Consider the following 15715-nt stretch of genomic DNA (forward strand, 5'->3'; position numbering starts at 1 on the left):
AACGCCTTGGGGATGAAGGCGTTCACCAGGGGGAGTCAAACCAGCAGACCTGAGCTCGCAGCCCCAGCATCGCCCTGGGCCACCTGGGAGGGGCAGGGTGTGTTAAATGCTCAATCAGTGCAGAGGTGTTGATTCGGAGAACTTTCCGGAGAAGGTGGGGTTTGAGACGGGCCTGAAAGGATGAACAGGACTCCACCCAGTAGCTGGGGAAGGAGGGGAAGGACTCTCACCCTCGAGCAGTGAGCGGTGGCCTGGAGTTGGGAGGCAGCAGGCTGAGAACCACAGTAAGAAGGCCGCAGATCAGTCGGACTGAAGTACAGGGACTCTCAGCGGCATAAGGAGAGAGAAAGTGTCTAAATATAGGTAAGCGTCAGATTCTTTCAGCTGAGCTTCAGCTCCGTTCCCAGGAGTTTAGACGTGAATGTGGATGCCGGTCGGGCGGGGAGGTACTGTGGGGCTTACATTCAGACAGATTTAAGGACAGCATTGTGAGTGGGTGTGGAAGAGAAGGAGATGGAGGGGGCCACGTAGGAGGCTGCTGGAGGCATGGACCTGCCTTGCTGCCCTGGGCGGGGGCGGGGGCGGGGGTGGGGAGGGGCGGAGACGGCAGGGGCTGGGAGCTTCCCGAAGGAAGTACCACTGATGGCTCAGTGACTCCGCGTTCATGGGGGAGATGGAAGAGGTGGGTTCGCAGCCTGCGAGACCAGGAAGTGATCAAGCTGTTGAGAAAGGGGAGAGGGCGGGGACGGCTGTCAGTGGGAGGTGCTCCGGGACATCGGGACTCTGGAGGAAATGTCCTGGCCGCGGTTGTGCCCTGGAGCTGGGAGCCGAGGCGGCGGCCTTGCTGGGGGGCAGAGTTGGAGGCACGGAAGCAGGAGCGAGGGCGCTGGAGGGCGCGTCATCGTCATCGGAGAAGGACTGCATTTCCTCTCGGTAGCGGGAGAGGAGCCAGCGGCCCAGACAGGACAATGGGGGAGGCGTGTGTCACCCGGGGGAGGAGAGACTTTCAAGAACATCGGTGATTAGGTCTTACAAGCCTCGAGATTAAAGTGACAGTGACGTGTTGAAAGCATTTTAGGCACCTTGGGCGGCTGGCGATAGGGAGGAAGTCACGGACATCGGGCTCCAGGGCTGATCATCCCTGAGGCTTGGAGGCTGGAGTGCGTTTCCTCTGAGTAGGAATGTGCTGCCCAGCCCTTGCCTGAAGGCCGCCTCCTCGGCGATGCAGGACAGAATCCCGTGGAAGACGTGCCTCGTGGAGGGCAGGGCAGGAGCCAGGCTGCGGGCGAGGTGTCTGGGGTGGGCGTGCTCGGCGCTTCTCTCAGCAAAGCTGGGGTCGGGGCGATCCGAGGGCAGTAGTCGGCAAAGGGCGGCTCGCGAGCCACATGTGGCTCTTTGGCCCCGTGGCATGGGCCGCGAAGTTTCAATCGCACTGTACGTGCGCGCCCGCACGTGGTATTTTGTGGAAGAGCCACACTCAAGAGGCCAGTTTGCCGACCACTGTCCTAGGGGACAGTTTAAAACAGTGAAGTTGGCTGCGGTTGCAAGTGGCCCAGAGCCAGGAGCAGCCCGGAAGTGAGCGCCTGGGTCCCCGGGAGCTCGGGCCGGGGTGCGGGAGCTCTGCGCTCCCCTGCGGAGAAGGAGGGCTTTTCCGGTCAGCTTGTGGTAGTGAAGCAGGTCGGTCGGGGGATGGGCCAGACCCGGACAGCCTCGTTTTCTAAATCACAGTCAGTGTTGGTAGAGCAAGTGAGTTCCTAAACGTGAACTCTGCTTCGAGGTGGAGCTGAACACGCCGGTGTCTTCAGCATCCCGGCCACATCGGCCTCTCTCCTCCCTGGCCCCCTTCCCGCCCCTCCATGCGTTCTCTCCAGAAATTAGCGCACGGCCCTCCCTCCCCTCGGGGCCGGCCTGCTGGTTTGGGCGTTGGGCTCCCTTCCTGTTCTCTCCGTGAGGATCCGGTTGGAGGTCTCTGCGGAAAGGGGCCTGGTTTTCATTGCAATTGGGTCCGACGGGGCCTCTGAAGTCGCAGCTGGCTCTCCGCAAATGACAGGCCCCTCGCTGCACTCGCCTTGCGTAGGGGGCCTCCCCCTGGGCTCCGGCTGCGCCCAGCGCCGACCCTGCTCTCCGCTGCCCTGTGGGCAGGGGTCCCTGGCTCCCCTCTCCCCCGGTGCCGCTTCGGCGTCTGGCCTCACACTGTCCGTCCTCTTCCACTGTCTGTCCTCCCTCACCTTTTCCTTTTTCCGTCTCCTCCATCCTCAGAGCAAAGCAATCACCGATTAGAGCTTAACTGCACTGGATTTCGTTCCCTCTCCTCGTCATCTCTTTGCTTCTCTCCCATTAGGAAACAGGCTAGCGGCCCCTGGTAAGTGTTGACACGGCTCGTAAGGGTTGCTGTCGGGAGTGTGGTCCTGTGGCCGCGCCAGGTGCCTAATGCGATGAGCCTAATGGGAGGCGCGCAGTGCGGACGTGAGAGCTGTGCCGTGTTCCTCTTTCCCGGGCTGGGAAGCGCGCCAGTGGGCCTTTCAAGGAGATGGTGTGGTGGGGTGCGTGACAAGTCCGGAGATCCACAGTTTGCTTCTGCACTTTCTGTGATTGAGGACACTGAGCTTCTCTTTGCCACACATTGGTCTTAACTTTTAAAAATAGGGATTAAAGCCCTAGCTGGTCTGGCTCAGTGGATAGAGCATCAGCCTGCGGACTGAAGAGTCCCTGGTTCAATTCCGGTCAAGGGCACATGCCTGGGGTTGTGGGCTCGATCCCCAGTAGGGGGCGCACACGAGGCAGCCAATCAATGATTCTGTCTCATCATCGATGTTTGTATCTCTCTTTCCTCTCCCTTCCTCTCTGAAATCAATAAAAAATATATTTTAAAAAATAAAACAGGGATTATGGCATTTCTCACTACTACCTCGGTGGAATGATTTAAGATCCCAGTGAAATAATATGTATGTGAATGTTTTGAAAAGTAGGATTATTTATGTGGATAAATATCTCCCAATCAAAATGTAAAAACTGGGTTGGCAGCATGTGTCAATGAGCTGATAGTATTACATGACCTCTAATGATCCTTCAGCCCTTAAAATCTGTTTTTTCTAGACAGTCCTTGGCATACCGTAGGGGGCTCTAGCAACATGTAGGTGGGCGGACAGGTGATGGGTGGGCGGACAGGTGATGGGCGGACAGGTGATGGGTGGAGGGAGGTGGGTGGACAGGTGATGGGTGGGCGGACAGGTGATGGGTGGGCGGACAGGTGATGGGCGGACAGGTGATGGGTGGAGGGAGGTGGGTGGACAGGTGATGGGTGGGCGGACAGGTGATGGGCGGACAGGTGATGGGTGGAGGGAGGTGGGTGGATATCTGTCCATTTGGCCCTTCCTATTCCGGTTTCCGTTTCACATTGACACCGCCGCCCTCTGCTGGCCAGCAGCAGTATTGCGGTGCAGTGAGTGTAGCTGGGCCCTTTTCTCTCTCCCCAGCTGCAGACTTTGGTACCTGTCTTGGCCCTCAGTCACTCACGGCTGTCTTCCCTCCCCTCCCCTCCCTCCCGCCCCCTCCCGCCCCTGCAGCACTGCCAGTAACTCCAACCGCAGCTCGCCGGCCTGCTCCCCTGTCCTCCGGAAGCGGTCCCGCTCGCCCACCCCCCAGAGCCCGGACGCGGACGCCATGGTGGAGAAGGGCTCCGACCACTCCTCGGACAAGTCCCCCTCCACGCCTGAGCAGGGCGTGCAGCGCAGCTGCTCCTCGCAGTCCGGCCGGAGTGCAGGCGGCAAGAACTCCAAGGTGAGCCCGGGGTCCCTGTCCTGGACGCCACTTGCTTGTCAGCCGACGCGGGGGCATGGTGTTGGGGGATGGGGAGGTGATCACCCCTTCCTGAGGGACCCTAGTGTCCTGAGAGAGCCCTGGCTCAGTGGGTGAGGGTGGGGCAGGCAGGGAGCCCTCCTTACAGCCCTCTTCTCCGCTGAGCGCTCAGGGAAGGCTGGGGCTGGTCAGGACCCCATGGAGGGGCTAGGGGGCCTCGCACACCTGGAGGCTTGGAGGAGGGGGGCTCCGGGAGTCAGGACGGGTCTGTGTTTAGCTTTTTTTTTTTTAATTTCAGAGAGGAAGGGAGAGAGAGAGAGAGAAAGAGATAGAAACATCAATGATAGAGAATCATGGATCGGCTGCCTTCTGCAGGCCCCACACTGGGAATTGAGCCTGCAACCCGGGCATGTGCCCTGACCGGGAATCGAACCCTGACCTCCTATTCATGGGTTGACACTCATGCTGTTTGCAGCCTCCACCCTGGCCTCACATTGTCTCCCTTTGGTGGCATCCATTTGATGCTCATCTGTCCGGGAAGATGGGACAGGCACCCCCCTCCCTCCCAGGCGCGGGCACCACCGTGAGCACCAGCCTGTGCCTGAGGACTGGGCTGCTCCTGGGGCCCAGCGTCCCTGCCCCTCAGCCCTGGGGAGCAGGAGGTGTGTGTCTAGATGCCCTCCCCGCTGGGCTCGCGGGCCTGGGGCGGTTCTGAGGTCCGGGAGGCACGGGAAAGGCCTGGACCTGAAGCTGCCTTTTGACTTCTTGTTCTTCCTCTTCCCCCTTCGCCACACCCCTTCTTTGCATGCACGGCCTTAGTCTCACAGGCGCCTCTCAAAAGTAAGCCGTCCCGTCTCTGTGGCCCCCTCGTCCACTTGTCTGTAGTGCTCTGCGCCCCCTGCCCCCCGCCCGCCCTGGCCCGTGTCTTGCTTGGTCCCTTTCCCAGAGGCCCGCCCGCTGCCTGGGGCCGGCTGCCTGATGTTACCAAGGGCGGGTAAGGGACCGGTTTCCCTGCACCTGGAGCCAAAGAGACCTGCGCCCCGCCCCCCATGTCTCTGCCTGCTCCCCAACACTGCCTGGGGCTGGGGACCTGCCCCCTTACCGCCACCTGGAAGCAGAGTCTTTGGGGGAGGGAGGCTCTGACCCCTGGGCCTGCCCTGGTGGGTGATTCCTGATCCCTGGAGGAGCCAGCTGAGGGTCATGGGTCCCCACAGATGAGTTCCGGGTGCTGGAGGGTGGCCTCCTTCCCCGCCTCCCACGGGGAGCTCTCCGCCTGAGCACCCTTGCCCGCCTCCTGCCCCCAGCCACCGCTGCTCATGTTGCCAGGAGGCGAGACGGGCCTGGGCTGGCACCCGGGCTGCTGTGGGCCAGACGGGGAAGAAGGGCCTGGAGGGAGGGGGCAGGGGGGCTGGGGGACGGGGCAGGCTTGTCTGGCCACAGGGTTATGAGGTGGCCTCTGTCCTCCCCTCCTGAGCCCCTCTCCTCTGGCGGGGAGCGGGCAGGTGCGGCCCGCGTGGGCATCAGGTGCTCTGTCCCTGCTCTGCCCTCAGCCTCGGCACAGGTTTCCCCAAGGGTGCAGCTCTCGCTTCCCGACCCCCTCGCCCGGTGCCCAGCGAGGCGCCTCCTGGTGTCCCAGTGACCAGGCACTCGGGGTCGGACGAGGCGAGCGCCCGGGAGTGCGGATTGTCCTGAGTGGGTCCTGCAAGAGGCGTGGAGAAGTGTGAACACCAGGCTCCCGTCCGGGCAGGACACAGTCCGAGAGGGAGCTGGAGACCACCGGCTGCCCACAGCCACGCCGGGCTGGGCCCGGGAGGTGGGGTGCTCCCCGAAGCCAGAGGCAGGAGACCCTGTGTGAGTGGGGGAGCGGCCCTGAGCCAGGCCGGACTCTGAGCTTCTGGAGAGGCCCTGGGGGAGGGGGGAGGGGGGAGGGGGGAGGGCGCCCACGCTGAGCGCGGACTGTTAGTCTTGCCCCTTCCCTACGGAGCCACAGAGGGAGGGGACAAAGGACGCAGAGCGGACTGAGGCAGCGCCTGGCCCCGTGGACACTCTGAGTTCCCGGCTTTCATAGCCGCCTCCCCGCCGGGTTCTCTCACCATCACGGCCATCGCCACCAGCACCACAGCCTCCAAGTGCAGTTAGAGCCACACTGACTCGCGGCGAGCGTGCCCACCACGCAGTGGCAGCAGCGGGGCGCTCTGGGACATGCGTGTGGCCACACGGTCTGGATAGGAATCCGGTTCTGCACAGGGCGGGGCCTGGAGCCCAGAGTGAGGAAGAGCTGCAGGGGGAGGCAGAGAGGAGCAGAGAGTGCTTGTGTGGGGGCACAGGCCCCTCGGGGAGCCGGCTCTCGGGTGGACAGATGTGGCCGTGGCCTGGGACCCGGCAGCCAGAGCTATTGTCACTGCCTTCCCAGTCGGCCCCACGCCCGGCCCTCAGCCACCTCCCGGAGGAGGTGGCCCCACGTCCAGGCAGGACTGAGTGCTTCCCGCCCCGGAGCCAGGCCTCGTGCGGGGTCTCCATTTCTCCCTGCCCGTGTTAGTGCGGGGCCGGGCCTGCTGGTCAGCAGTGTCCCTCTCTGGAGTCTGTCCTACACGTGAGGCTGACCGGTGCAGCACTGGCCGGTGGCAGGTGGCCGGCGGCAGGGGCATGTCCACTTCCCCAGGACCCTTGAGCTGCTGCTGCCTCCAGCCTCGCGCTGTAGTGCTAGCTCAGGGCCACTAGGAGGCGCCTGCGGCATTCCTGGGCCTCCGGCTTCCTGGCCTGGAGTGGCCGCCTCCCTGTGCTGGGCGCTGGGCGTGTCAGCCGGCCCTGCCTCTGGCTCCTTTCCCCTGCTTTTCATTCCTAGTGTTAGTGGTTTCCTTTCCAGTGCGACAGACTTAACCTGATCAAAGTGAGAACTTGTTTGTTCTCCTGGCTGCTGTTAGAGCAGAGCCCTGGGCCGCTGCTGCCCCGCCCACCGGCCAGGCCCCGCCCACCGGCCAGGCCCCGCCCACTGGCCAGGCCCCGCCTCCAGGGGAGCTGTGTCAGCAGCCTAGCTGTTTGCAGGGCCTTGGGGGCCCCAGGCGCCTGCCCTCCGGGTGGGGCTGCGAGTGGGCCCCTTGGCTCCCCAGCTCCCGGCAGCTCTGTCTTGGGTACTTCTCCTGACCCTCCTCCCCCTTCTGCCAGTTCCACGAGAACCTGCCAGCAGAGCCCTCTCCACACTGGTGGTTCCGTCCCTCCCGGCCTCTGGCCAAGATGGGGCATTTCCATGAGCCCACACACGGCAGCCTCCCTCCTGCCCGGGGATGCCCCCGGCCCCTGTGGCTTCCCTGCCCCTCAGGCTGGGCCACCCTCAGGGCTCAGTCCTGGAGAGCGGAGCTCGGGGGTCAGAGGCGGGTCAGAGTCCAGGACTCCTTCCCCGGGGTGCTCAGGGGCTCCGTGGGGGAGGCACAGGTGGGCCCATTTCCCTGGGCGCCTCAGTGGGCAGGGAGGAGCTGCTCGGAAGCAGCTGATGAGGGGTCGGCTCATGCTGAGAGACAAGACTGAACTCTTGCTTGTGATGGTGCATCTCACATGTCCCTGCCTGAGAACACCTCCTCACTCCCTTCGAGAGCAGGTGTCCCCCACGAAGGACCACAGCAGGCAGCGAGGAGGCAGGTCCCTGGCTGTGGCCGCGGCCCTCGGGGGACCTCTGTTGTAAAGGCTCGGAAGGGACAGGCATTGGGTGGCGGGACAGGAGGAGAGAACGTTGTCCTGCTCCCCTCACGGGAGGAGGAGGAGGAACGCACAGCAGCGGCCAGAGGGTGTTGGTGCCCACCCAGCCACGGCCCTGCAGCACCTTCTCCCAGGGCTGACGCGCAGGAGGACGGGGTGAGCTGGGGCCGTGGCAGTGTTCTCGGCTGGAGGCGGTGTCTGGTGACCTGGCTTGGGCGAGATGAAATGCAGGCAAACTGGCCGTCAAGGCTGCAGCTCCCAGGGCTCGCCTCCCCCGGCTGGGACGTGTTTTACTGCACATCTGCCAGCCTCATGCCCTGGGCGCAGGCAGGACCTGGACTATATGCCCGGTGCTGACATGCTGACAGGCTGACTTCCAGTCCCAGGGCCGGGCTCCCGGTGGCCTTGAGTCCGCAGGGATGACAGGTGGTTTCGAGTGTTCCGATTTGGCTCCTTGACCTGCCAAGGCCTCGGAGGAGGGGGAGACAAGGCCATGGTGGGAACCCATGACTTCCCCATGGGCCGAGGTGACAGCCTTTGGGAGTGGCCTTGGCAAGCACCCTGCAGAGGGTGAGGGCCTGCCATGCCCTCTGCTCCTCTGGCCACATCCTGGCCCCTGGGATCAGGTGTGAGGCTGAAACAAACCCATCGGGGCGGCACCACCCACCCCTGTCCCTCTGCTCACACGCACCCCTTCCAAGTGGAGGTGGCGAGTCTGCAGACTCTTCTGGTGGGAGAGCTGGTGTCCGCAGGAGGTCACAGGACCCTGCTGTCCTCACCACAGGCACACACCCGCCCTGCACCCCCAGGCACGCCACCCTCTTCCCTTAGACAGTGGGGCCCTTGAGGCCCGGGAGGGGGACAGAGGTTGTTCATTGTGCCCAGGGGCCGACCTCTGCGCACAGTGAAGACGCTCCCCGCTCCCCGGTGGCTCTCCACCTGAATTACACCCGGGGAGCTTTCTAAACCAGGAAGCACCCCAGCGCCCGTCTCAGCCCAGGGTCAGCCTCGGAGGACGAGGCCCGGGCAGGTGCGTGCACGTGTGCATGTGTGTTCTCTGCTGCCCCCCAAGGGGGTGTGCGTGAAGGACCCTAGCCTTCGAGCTCAGAGGCAGACAGGGCAGCTTAGCCCTCCTCCCCCGGAGAACCTCCCGCTGCCCCAGAATGAGCCCCTTGGCCCGGGCGGGGCACGGAGAGCGCCCGGATCCTGGAGCTGGTGCGGGACTGGGCTTGTTGGTGTTGAGTTATGGCCCCACTGGGCTGGGGGGCCGGGTAGCAGGGACGCGCTCTAGCCTTGCTCCTGCTGCACCAGCGAGAGCGGGAGCGGGAGCAGCCTCATCTGCTCGCTGACAGCGCAGCGGGAAGGAGTTCTAGGCAGCCCCTCGCGTCCCTTGCACGGAAGCATCCTGTCCTGCCCCAGAGGGCTGGCCTGGCGGAAGGCGGCGGGGCTCACCTGCACTCTGCTTCTGGTCAGGGCCTCAGGGACGGTCTCGGATGCCTGCGCGCATCCCTTCCCCATCAGAACCTTTGATGAGGTCGACTCCCCCAGCTGAGCTCTGGCTGGTGCTGCCACTGCCTGTCCCCCGCGCGGAGCCACCAGCATGGGCTGCGCTGGGAGCCCTTCCTGCAGCCACAGGAACCTGCAGCTGCATTGGGCCCCGCCCCCGCCCACGCTGCTGTCTGTGTAGCCTGCCTTCTGCAGCCAGAAATGCCCCAGTGCCACCACCTCCCCTGACTAACGTACCTTCTCTTCTGTTTTGTCCTTTCAGAAAAGCCAGAGCTGGTATAATGTAAGTACCCGCTTCTCTTCTTATCGGTGCATGTGGGGCGGGGGGACGTGGACGTGGTCGTGGACGTGGCTGGGGATGGGGATAGAGAGCAGCTGGGCGGCCTGAGGCCTGCAGCACGCTGAGGGGCGAGGGGGGTGGGCCTCTTCCTGGACAGCCCTCCACCAGCCCAGCTGCAGGGGTCTTGGTGGCCGGGTCGTGCTGGGCTGAGGGGCGGGGAGCGTGTGCCAAGGAGACCAAGGAGCGTGGACCCCCGTCCTTGCCTAGCCGCCTGGGCAAGGCTCCTCTGGACTTATGGAGGCCAGTCGGGAAGACCAGACAGACTTCTGGGATCAGAACGTAGGCCGTGGAGCTGGGAGAAATGCAGCCAGAACGCGCCCCGCAGTGGTAGAGAGACTGTAGCATGAAGGGGTTTAAACTCCTGCCCCCCCAGGCACACCTCTGACGCCCAGGGGTGTGCCCCTCCCAGGAGGCATCCGCTGTGCTGGGGGCCGGGGTGCAGCCTGGGTGTCTGTGGGTGCCCACCAGCGGCTCCACGCCCAGACGCTGGGAGCACACGTGCCCTGCAAAGGCCACGGCCCAGGCAGGTGGATGGGCGCGGGGCGCTGAGGTGCCCTGAGGAGCCCCTGGCTGGTCTCAGCGGGCCCTCGGGCTATGCTCCGCCCCTGGGCTGCCCGGGCAGGGGTGGCAGCCTGCAACCACGGCCTGGCCTGCCTGGCTCAGGCACCTCTGTCGCCGAGCCTGCCGTCCCCACACCTGTCCTGCCGGGTCAGGATGCCGTCTGTCCCTGGTCCCCACCCAGGCTCCGTTCGGCAGGTTGACGGCCGGAGAAGGCGTGGGACAGGTGGCTGCGGATGCTGGAAGGGAGGGCTCCCTGGGAGGGGACGGTGGGGACGGGGTGGAGGAGAGGTGTGGGCTAAGGCAGGGACTTGGGCCAGAATCGCCTGTGCGCAGGGAGGAGGGAGATGCTCTGCCACGCAGCCTGGTGACCCACGTCAGGCACGTGTCCGGGAGCCGGAGGCTGCAGGCTTCTGCGCGAGGCCTGCCTGTTCCTGGGCGGGGGAGCCCCACTCACCCCAACCAGCACAAAGGGGGCAGATGCCCCGGCCATGCTGCTGGGAGGGGAGTCGACGCCGAGGCAGCCGACTGGAGGACAAGCAGCTTGATCCCTTCATTCCCACCTTGCGTCTTGGACCCCCAGGAGCTGAGCGGAGGACGTGGTGGAGGGAGACAGAAGAGCGGGTGGACACTGGGAGGCAGGCAGAAGCTGAGACAGGGATCTCCCGCTGGCCGCTGGCCGCTGGCCGAGCTGCAGGCGCCAGGAGCTGTGTCTGGCGTAGCTTTGTTTTTCATGGTTGACATCTAAAGAGTGATCAGCAGCTGCCGCAGTGGGGAGAGCCCGGCTTCAAGTAACCCAGGACCCTCCCGCCTTCCTGCCACTAAAGCCCTGCCCCTTCCTAAAGCGAGACCAAGGCTCTGGCTGGGCTTGCCCACTTCGGGGTGTCGGGCCCGCACAGCAGGCATCACCCCACACGCCCCTCGGAGGGCACCAGTGCGCCTTGGGCTGCTCCCTGGCGTGACTGCCTGGTGCGACCAGGATGCTCAAACCTGGCTGTTTCCAGAGCCACCTGCATCCCTGCGCCTGGGAGCCCCACCCTCCCCAGACGCGCCCCCTCCCCCCACCACGCGCCCCCTCCCCTCAGCACGCGCCCTCGGCCGCTTGACATCGAGCTCGTGCGGTGCATCACGCGTGTCTGTGCGCTGTGTGCAACCCCCACCCGGAAGCTCCAGGTCCGCCCGCCCCTCACCTGCAGAGCTGCCTCCCAGCCGTCCGTCACGGGTGGGCAGCCCTTGCCCTGCCTGTGGCTTTGACCTCGTCCTCTCTCCCCTTGGTCTGCTCGGCCCTTTTCCCAGCTTCTGGGTTGCCCGATGCTAGGCTCTGACCTCTGACCTCTGGGAAGGACAGGCCTCTTTATAATCTCCCTGGCCCCGGGATGTCGCCACCTCCGCTGCCTGAGGCCTGTCCCGCACCCGGGACAGACACGCCTCGCCAGGTCCAGGACAGACAGACACGCTGTCCGGGTCCAGGACAGGCAGACACGCTGTCCGGGTCCAGGACAGACAGACACGCTGTCCGGGTCCAGGACAGACAGACACGCTGTCCGGGTCCAGGACAGGCAGACACGCTGGCCGGGTCCAGGACAGGCAGACACGCTGGCCGGGTCCAGGACAGGCAGACACGCTGGCCGGGTCCAGGACAGGCAGACACGCTGGCCGGGTCCAGGACAGGCAGACACGCTGGCCGGGTCCAGGACAGGCAGACACGCTGTCCGGGTCCAGGACAGGCAGACACGCTGGCCGGGTCCAGGACAGGCAGACACGCTGGCCGGGTCCAGGACAGGCAGACACGCTGGCCGGGTCCAGGACAGACAGACACGCTGGCCGGGTCCAGGACAGACAGACACGCTGGCCGGGTCCAGGACAGGCAGACACGCTGGCCGGGTCCAGGACAGGCAGACACGCTGGCCGGGTCCAGGACAGTGGGAGTCACGCAGGCTGCTGACCGTCGCGGGGACATCTCAGGCCCGCGAGATGTGGGTCTGATGTGAGACGCGCCCAGCGCCCCTGCCCACCCCTCAGCGCCTCCCTGTCTGTCTCTCTTCTGCATTTTGCTTTATCTATTTAGCCACGATGACCAAGCCCCTCGGCCTACAGAGTGGACCCCGAGGGGGAGTGTCTGGGCTCAGGGCCACATGGGAAGGCTGAGGCATGAAGTGGCTTCTCCCCAGCTGGCTGTTCAGGTCTAGAGGGAGGTGGAAGGTCGTCCCGAGTCCCCCGGGGCCGGTGACGTGTACTCCCCCCACCTGACCGTCCAGTTTCATTCATGGAGGCCCAGCTTGGGAGGCGCAGCCCCATAGGCCTGAGGCGGGGTACGCAGAAGCAGGTGTGAGTGTCAGCAGGGGCGGGGGGCCGAGCCGGCGTTCCTGCTGGTGCAGTGGGCGCATTGAGGTGCTGCGTCCTGTGCCTCGGGTGGCAGAGGAGCTGTCCTCCACTGCCTCGCCTCTCTCCTGGGGTCAGTCCTCTGCTCGGCAACCCACCGAAGGAGCATGTCTGAGGCAGAGAACAGGTGCCCAGACGCTGGACGCTGCCCCAGACTTAGAGCCTATTGCCTGGCGCCCTGGTGAGAGTCGGAGGCTGGCTTCTGGGTGGCAAGAAGGCCCATCCAGGGAAGGCCAGGCACGTCCTGCAGGTAGAAGAGAGAGCAATGCTCTGTAGGATGAAGTGTGCATGGAGGGCAGGGGGGGGCAGTGAGGTGGGAGCACAGGAAGGGGCCGCTGTTAACCCCTGGGGCTGAGGGCTCTGCCCGTTCCTCCCCCTGTTCCTCCCCCTGTTCCTCAGCCTCCTTCCCTCCGCCCCTGCCTGCATCACCCCCGCGCCCACCCGCTCTCCTTTCCGTATCAGTCAGGGCCCTGGCTCCTCCCGCCCGCCCGCCTGGATTTAGTTGGGGGCCAGGTTTCCCTGAGGGTGAGGGTCTTCATTGGTTTCTTCCTAGACAAGGCAGTACTCGGCCAAGTCCACCTGTTTTCCTCCTGGGCTCCCCACCCCCACCCCCCCCCCAGCTCCCGGAAGCGCCATCCGTCCCCAGAGGGGAGGGCGTACCACTTGGTCCCAGCTCCCAGTGTTTGCCCTGGAGTTAATGTTTAGCTCAGGACCAGGGCCGATTCCCTCCCCCCAGACCTGGAGCTCAGCTTCCCAGGCGGGCTGGCGGCTGGCTGCGGGGTGTGGGAGCCCAAGGCCCACACAGGGACGCATCCCCGGCCCCAGCTTTCTGCGCGCCCCGCCTGCTCCTCCCAGCGCAGGCCCACAGTCCTCCACGCTTGGCCCGCAGCTGTGCCCATGTGTTTGCAGGGAGTCCTGTGGGGACCAGCCCTGTGGGCCTGGGTCTGGGTGGCCGGGACGGGGCATGTTCAGGCAAGGACACGGAAATTGCTGAGTTCCCCTGCGGCTGCTGAGGACTGGCCGACACGGGCGCAGGGCAGCTGACCGGGGCTGGGAGAATGTTGGCGGGGCTGACCCCAGAACCCCGGACAGAACTGGGGCTGTGCGGGCGCGTGCACAGTGCCGTGTGAAGGGGACGGTTTTCGAGGCGAGGAAGGAACGCCTCCCTTGGTGAAGGGTTTCGAGCAGCTGGCATGGGAAACCCAGCATGCGGGGATGTGGACGGCGTAGAGCGGGTCCTTCCTGGAGAAGGTGGCGTGCGGGCGGCTGCCCTGTGTGCGGGCGGCTGCAGGGAGGCTGTGCCCACCTGTGCACGAGGAGTCGGAAGGACTCAGACTTTTCCTCCACTTTCTCCAGCACCGTTTCCCGGGGAGGCCTGGGGTCCTCTGGTCAGAATCGTCGGGGCTGGGAGTTGAGACTCGACCTTTCGGTGCGTTAGGTCACTCGGCACTGCTGTCCGTGCTGTCCCAGGTCGCCGGGCTCCCGGGCACAGCACTCCCCATCATGCAGGCTCCAGCCTCCTTCGAGTGGGCTCAGCCGTGAGGGCTGCCTGTCCTGGGCATCCACGTCTTCCCAGCCCAGCGCTGTCTGCTTCCTGCCCAGCTGCTCCAGGAGCCCCGTGCCCTCCTCGCGTGGCTCCGTCCTCCCGCGACCTCAGCGTCCCTGCGTGGGGCTGGCTCCTGTGACCTGGGCCACAGTCTCTGTTCTGAGCAGCTGCTGGACCCTGCGGTCTGAGCCGCCTGGGAAATCTGGCCGGGCGGCCGCAGGGCAGGGTCCCTGGGAAGGAAGCAGACGCCTCAGACACCCAGTGCTGTGGCCGCAGCCCCTCGGCCATCTGTCCAGCTTCTCCCATCAGCGCGTCTGCTGTGAGACGGTCACCCCTCCAGACCTGTTGCTGCTGCTGCAGGGACGGGAGGACACGACGGGTCAGTGAGGGGAGAGGGGCCTCCAAGAAGGCCCTGGTTGAGTCTCCGGTTTCATCACCACAGCCCTGCCCCTGCCCCTCCTCACCCCTCCCCCACTTGGCGCCTGGTGGCTACTTTCCTTCGCAGGAAACATCTGCGGGAGGCCAGGCGCAGGGGTTACTGGAGGACGTTGGCCAGTGCCATCACCAGTCCTGTCACTTGAAGCATGTGTAGGCTCTGGCCCTGCCCGCCACCATCCTGACTGCCCGCCCCCCTCGGCCACCAGGGAGTCTAACAAAGAAGCTGTTTGCTGGTCAGCCCAGAGGAGTGTGGCTGGGAGGGGAGGGGTGTGGGGTGGGGGAGCAGCGCTGTGGCCACAGCCCTCGGTGGCCGCTCCGCCTGGGTGGGGGCCGTGAGTCACGGTGTCGTCCGGAGCGGAGGTGGCACACAGGGCTGGGCTGGGCGGTGTGCGGGGCAGACGGGCGCAGAGCTGGGCGTTGGTGCTGGCCCGGGAGCAGCACAGCGTGAGCCGCTGGTCTGTGAGGAGCCGGCGGCCGCCCTCTGCGCTCAGCCGGGGGCCCCGGGCCTGCGTTCAGCCCTCGCCGCTCCGTGCACCTGCCGTGGTGGCGGCCCCTCCCGGCTCAGCCGGCCCCTGGGAGTGGCTGTGCACACGGACCGGGCGCGGGGTTCCACGACCTCCCCTCCGTCCCCGGCCGCGGGCGACTGGCCAGCAAGCCCGTCCCGAGAAGCGTGCTGACCGCACCCTCTGCTGTGAAGTCTGCTGGGAACGGGGCCCGGAGGCCCGGAGGCCGGCCAGGGGCGCGGAGCCGAGGCTGCTGGTCCGCGGTCTGCCCAGCTGGGTCCAGCCCGCGGGGACTCGGAGGAGAGGGTCGCCTGGGGAGCAATGGAGTCTTTGACGGAATGTGGGGTCCTCTGGAGCCTCCTGCTGGAGCAGGGCCGCCGGCCCTCGAGGTGGGACACGCCGGAGGTGACCGAGGGGCCTGCCCACGCAGAGCCCCGTGGCCGGCGTGGATCTGAGGAAATCCGTGGCCGGCGTGGATCTGAGGAAATCCCGGCCGTGAGTGTCCCCCCTTTCTCTCTCTCTGTGTGGCCGTTCTGCTGCCTGCCACCCCCAGCCCTGCTCCCCGAGGGCTCCAGACCTGACAGCCCAGAACCAGAGTGTGCTGTTAAAGTGGGTGAGCCCTGCCCTTAGGCCAGTGATGGCGAACCTATGACACATGTGTCAGAGATGACACGCGAACTCATTTTTTGGTTGATTTTTCTTTGTTAAATGGCATTTAAATATATAAAATAAATATCAAAAATATAAGTCTTTGTTTTACTATGGTTGCAAAGATCAAAAAATTTCTCTATGTGACACGGCACCAGAGTTAAGTTAGGGTTTTTCAAAATGCTGAGACGCCGAGCTCAGAAGGTTCGCCATCACTGCCTTAGGAGATGGCTTTCAGAGAATGGGCGGGGGGGGGGGGGGGCGGGGGTGGTCTCCAGCGTCCGAGGGGCCTGTGGTGGCCGC

General features: G+C 65.1%; 1 protein-coding gene across 1 annotated transcript in view; it reads left to right on the forward strand.

The window, feature by feature from the left end:
* Window positions 1-15715, forward strand: part of GRAMD1B (GRAM domain containing 1B) — a gene marked incomplete at its 5' end in the record, with an annotated part of 171027 nt that overhangs the window by 119830 nt on the left and 35482 nt on the right. The window contains 2 exons of the mRNA XM_081113628.1: window positions 3567-3780; window positions 9260-9280. Coding sequence (XP_080969754.1) covers window positions 3567-3780; window positions 9260-9280 — 235 coding nt within the window. The remainder of the gene's footprint in view (window positions 1-3566; window positions 3781-9259; window positions 9281-15715) is intronic.

This window comes from Myotis nattereri, assembly GCF_964212035.1.
Source record: "Myotis nattereri genome assembly, chromosome: 19".
In the NCBI taxonomy this organism is placed as follows: Eukaryota; Metazoa; Chordata; class Mammalia; order Chiroptera; family Vespertilionidae; genus Myotis; species Myotis nattereri.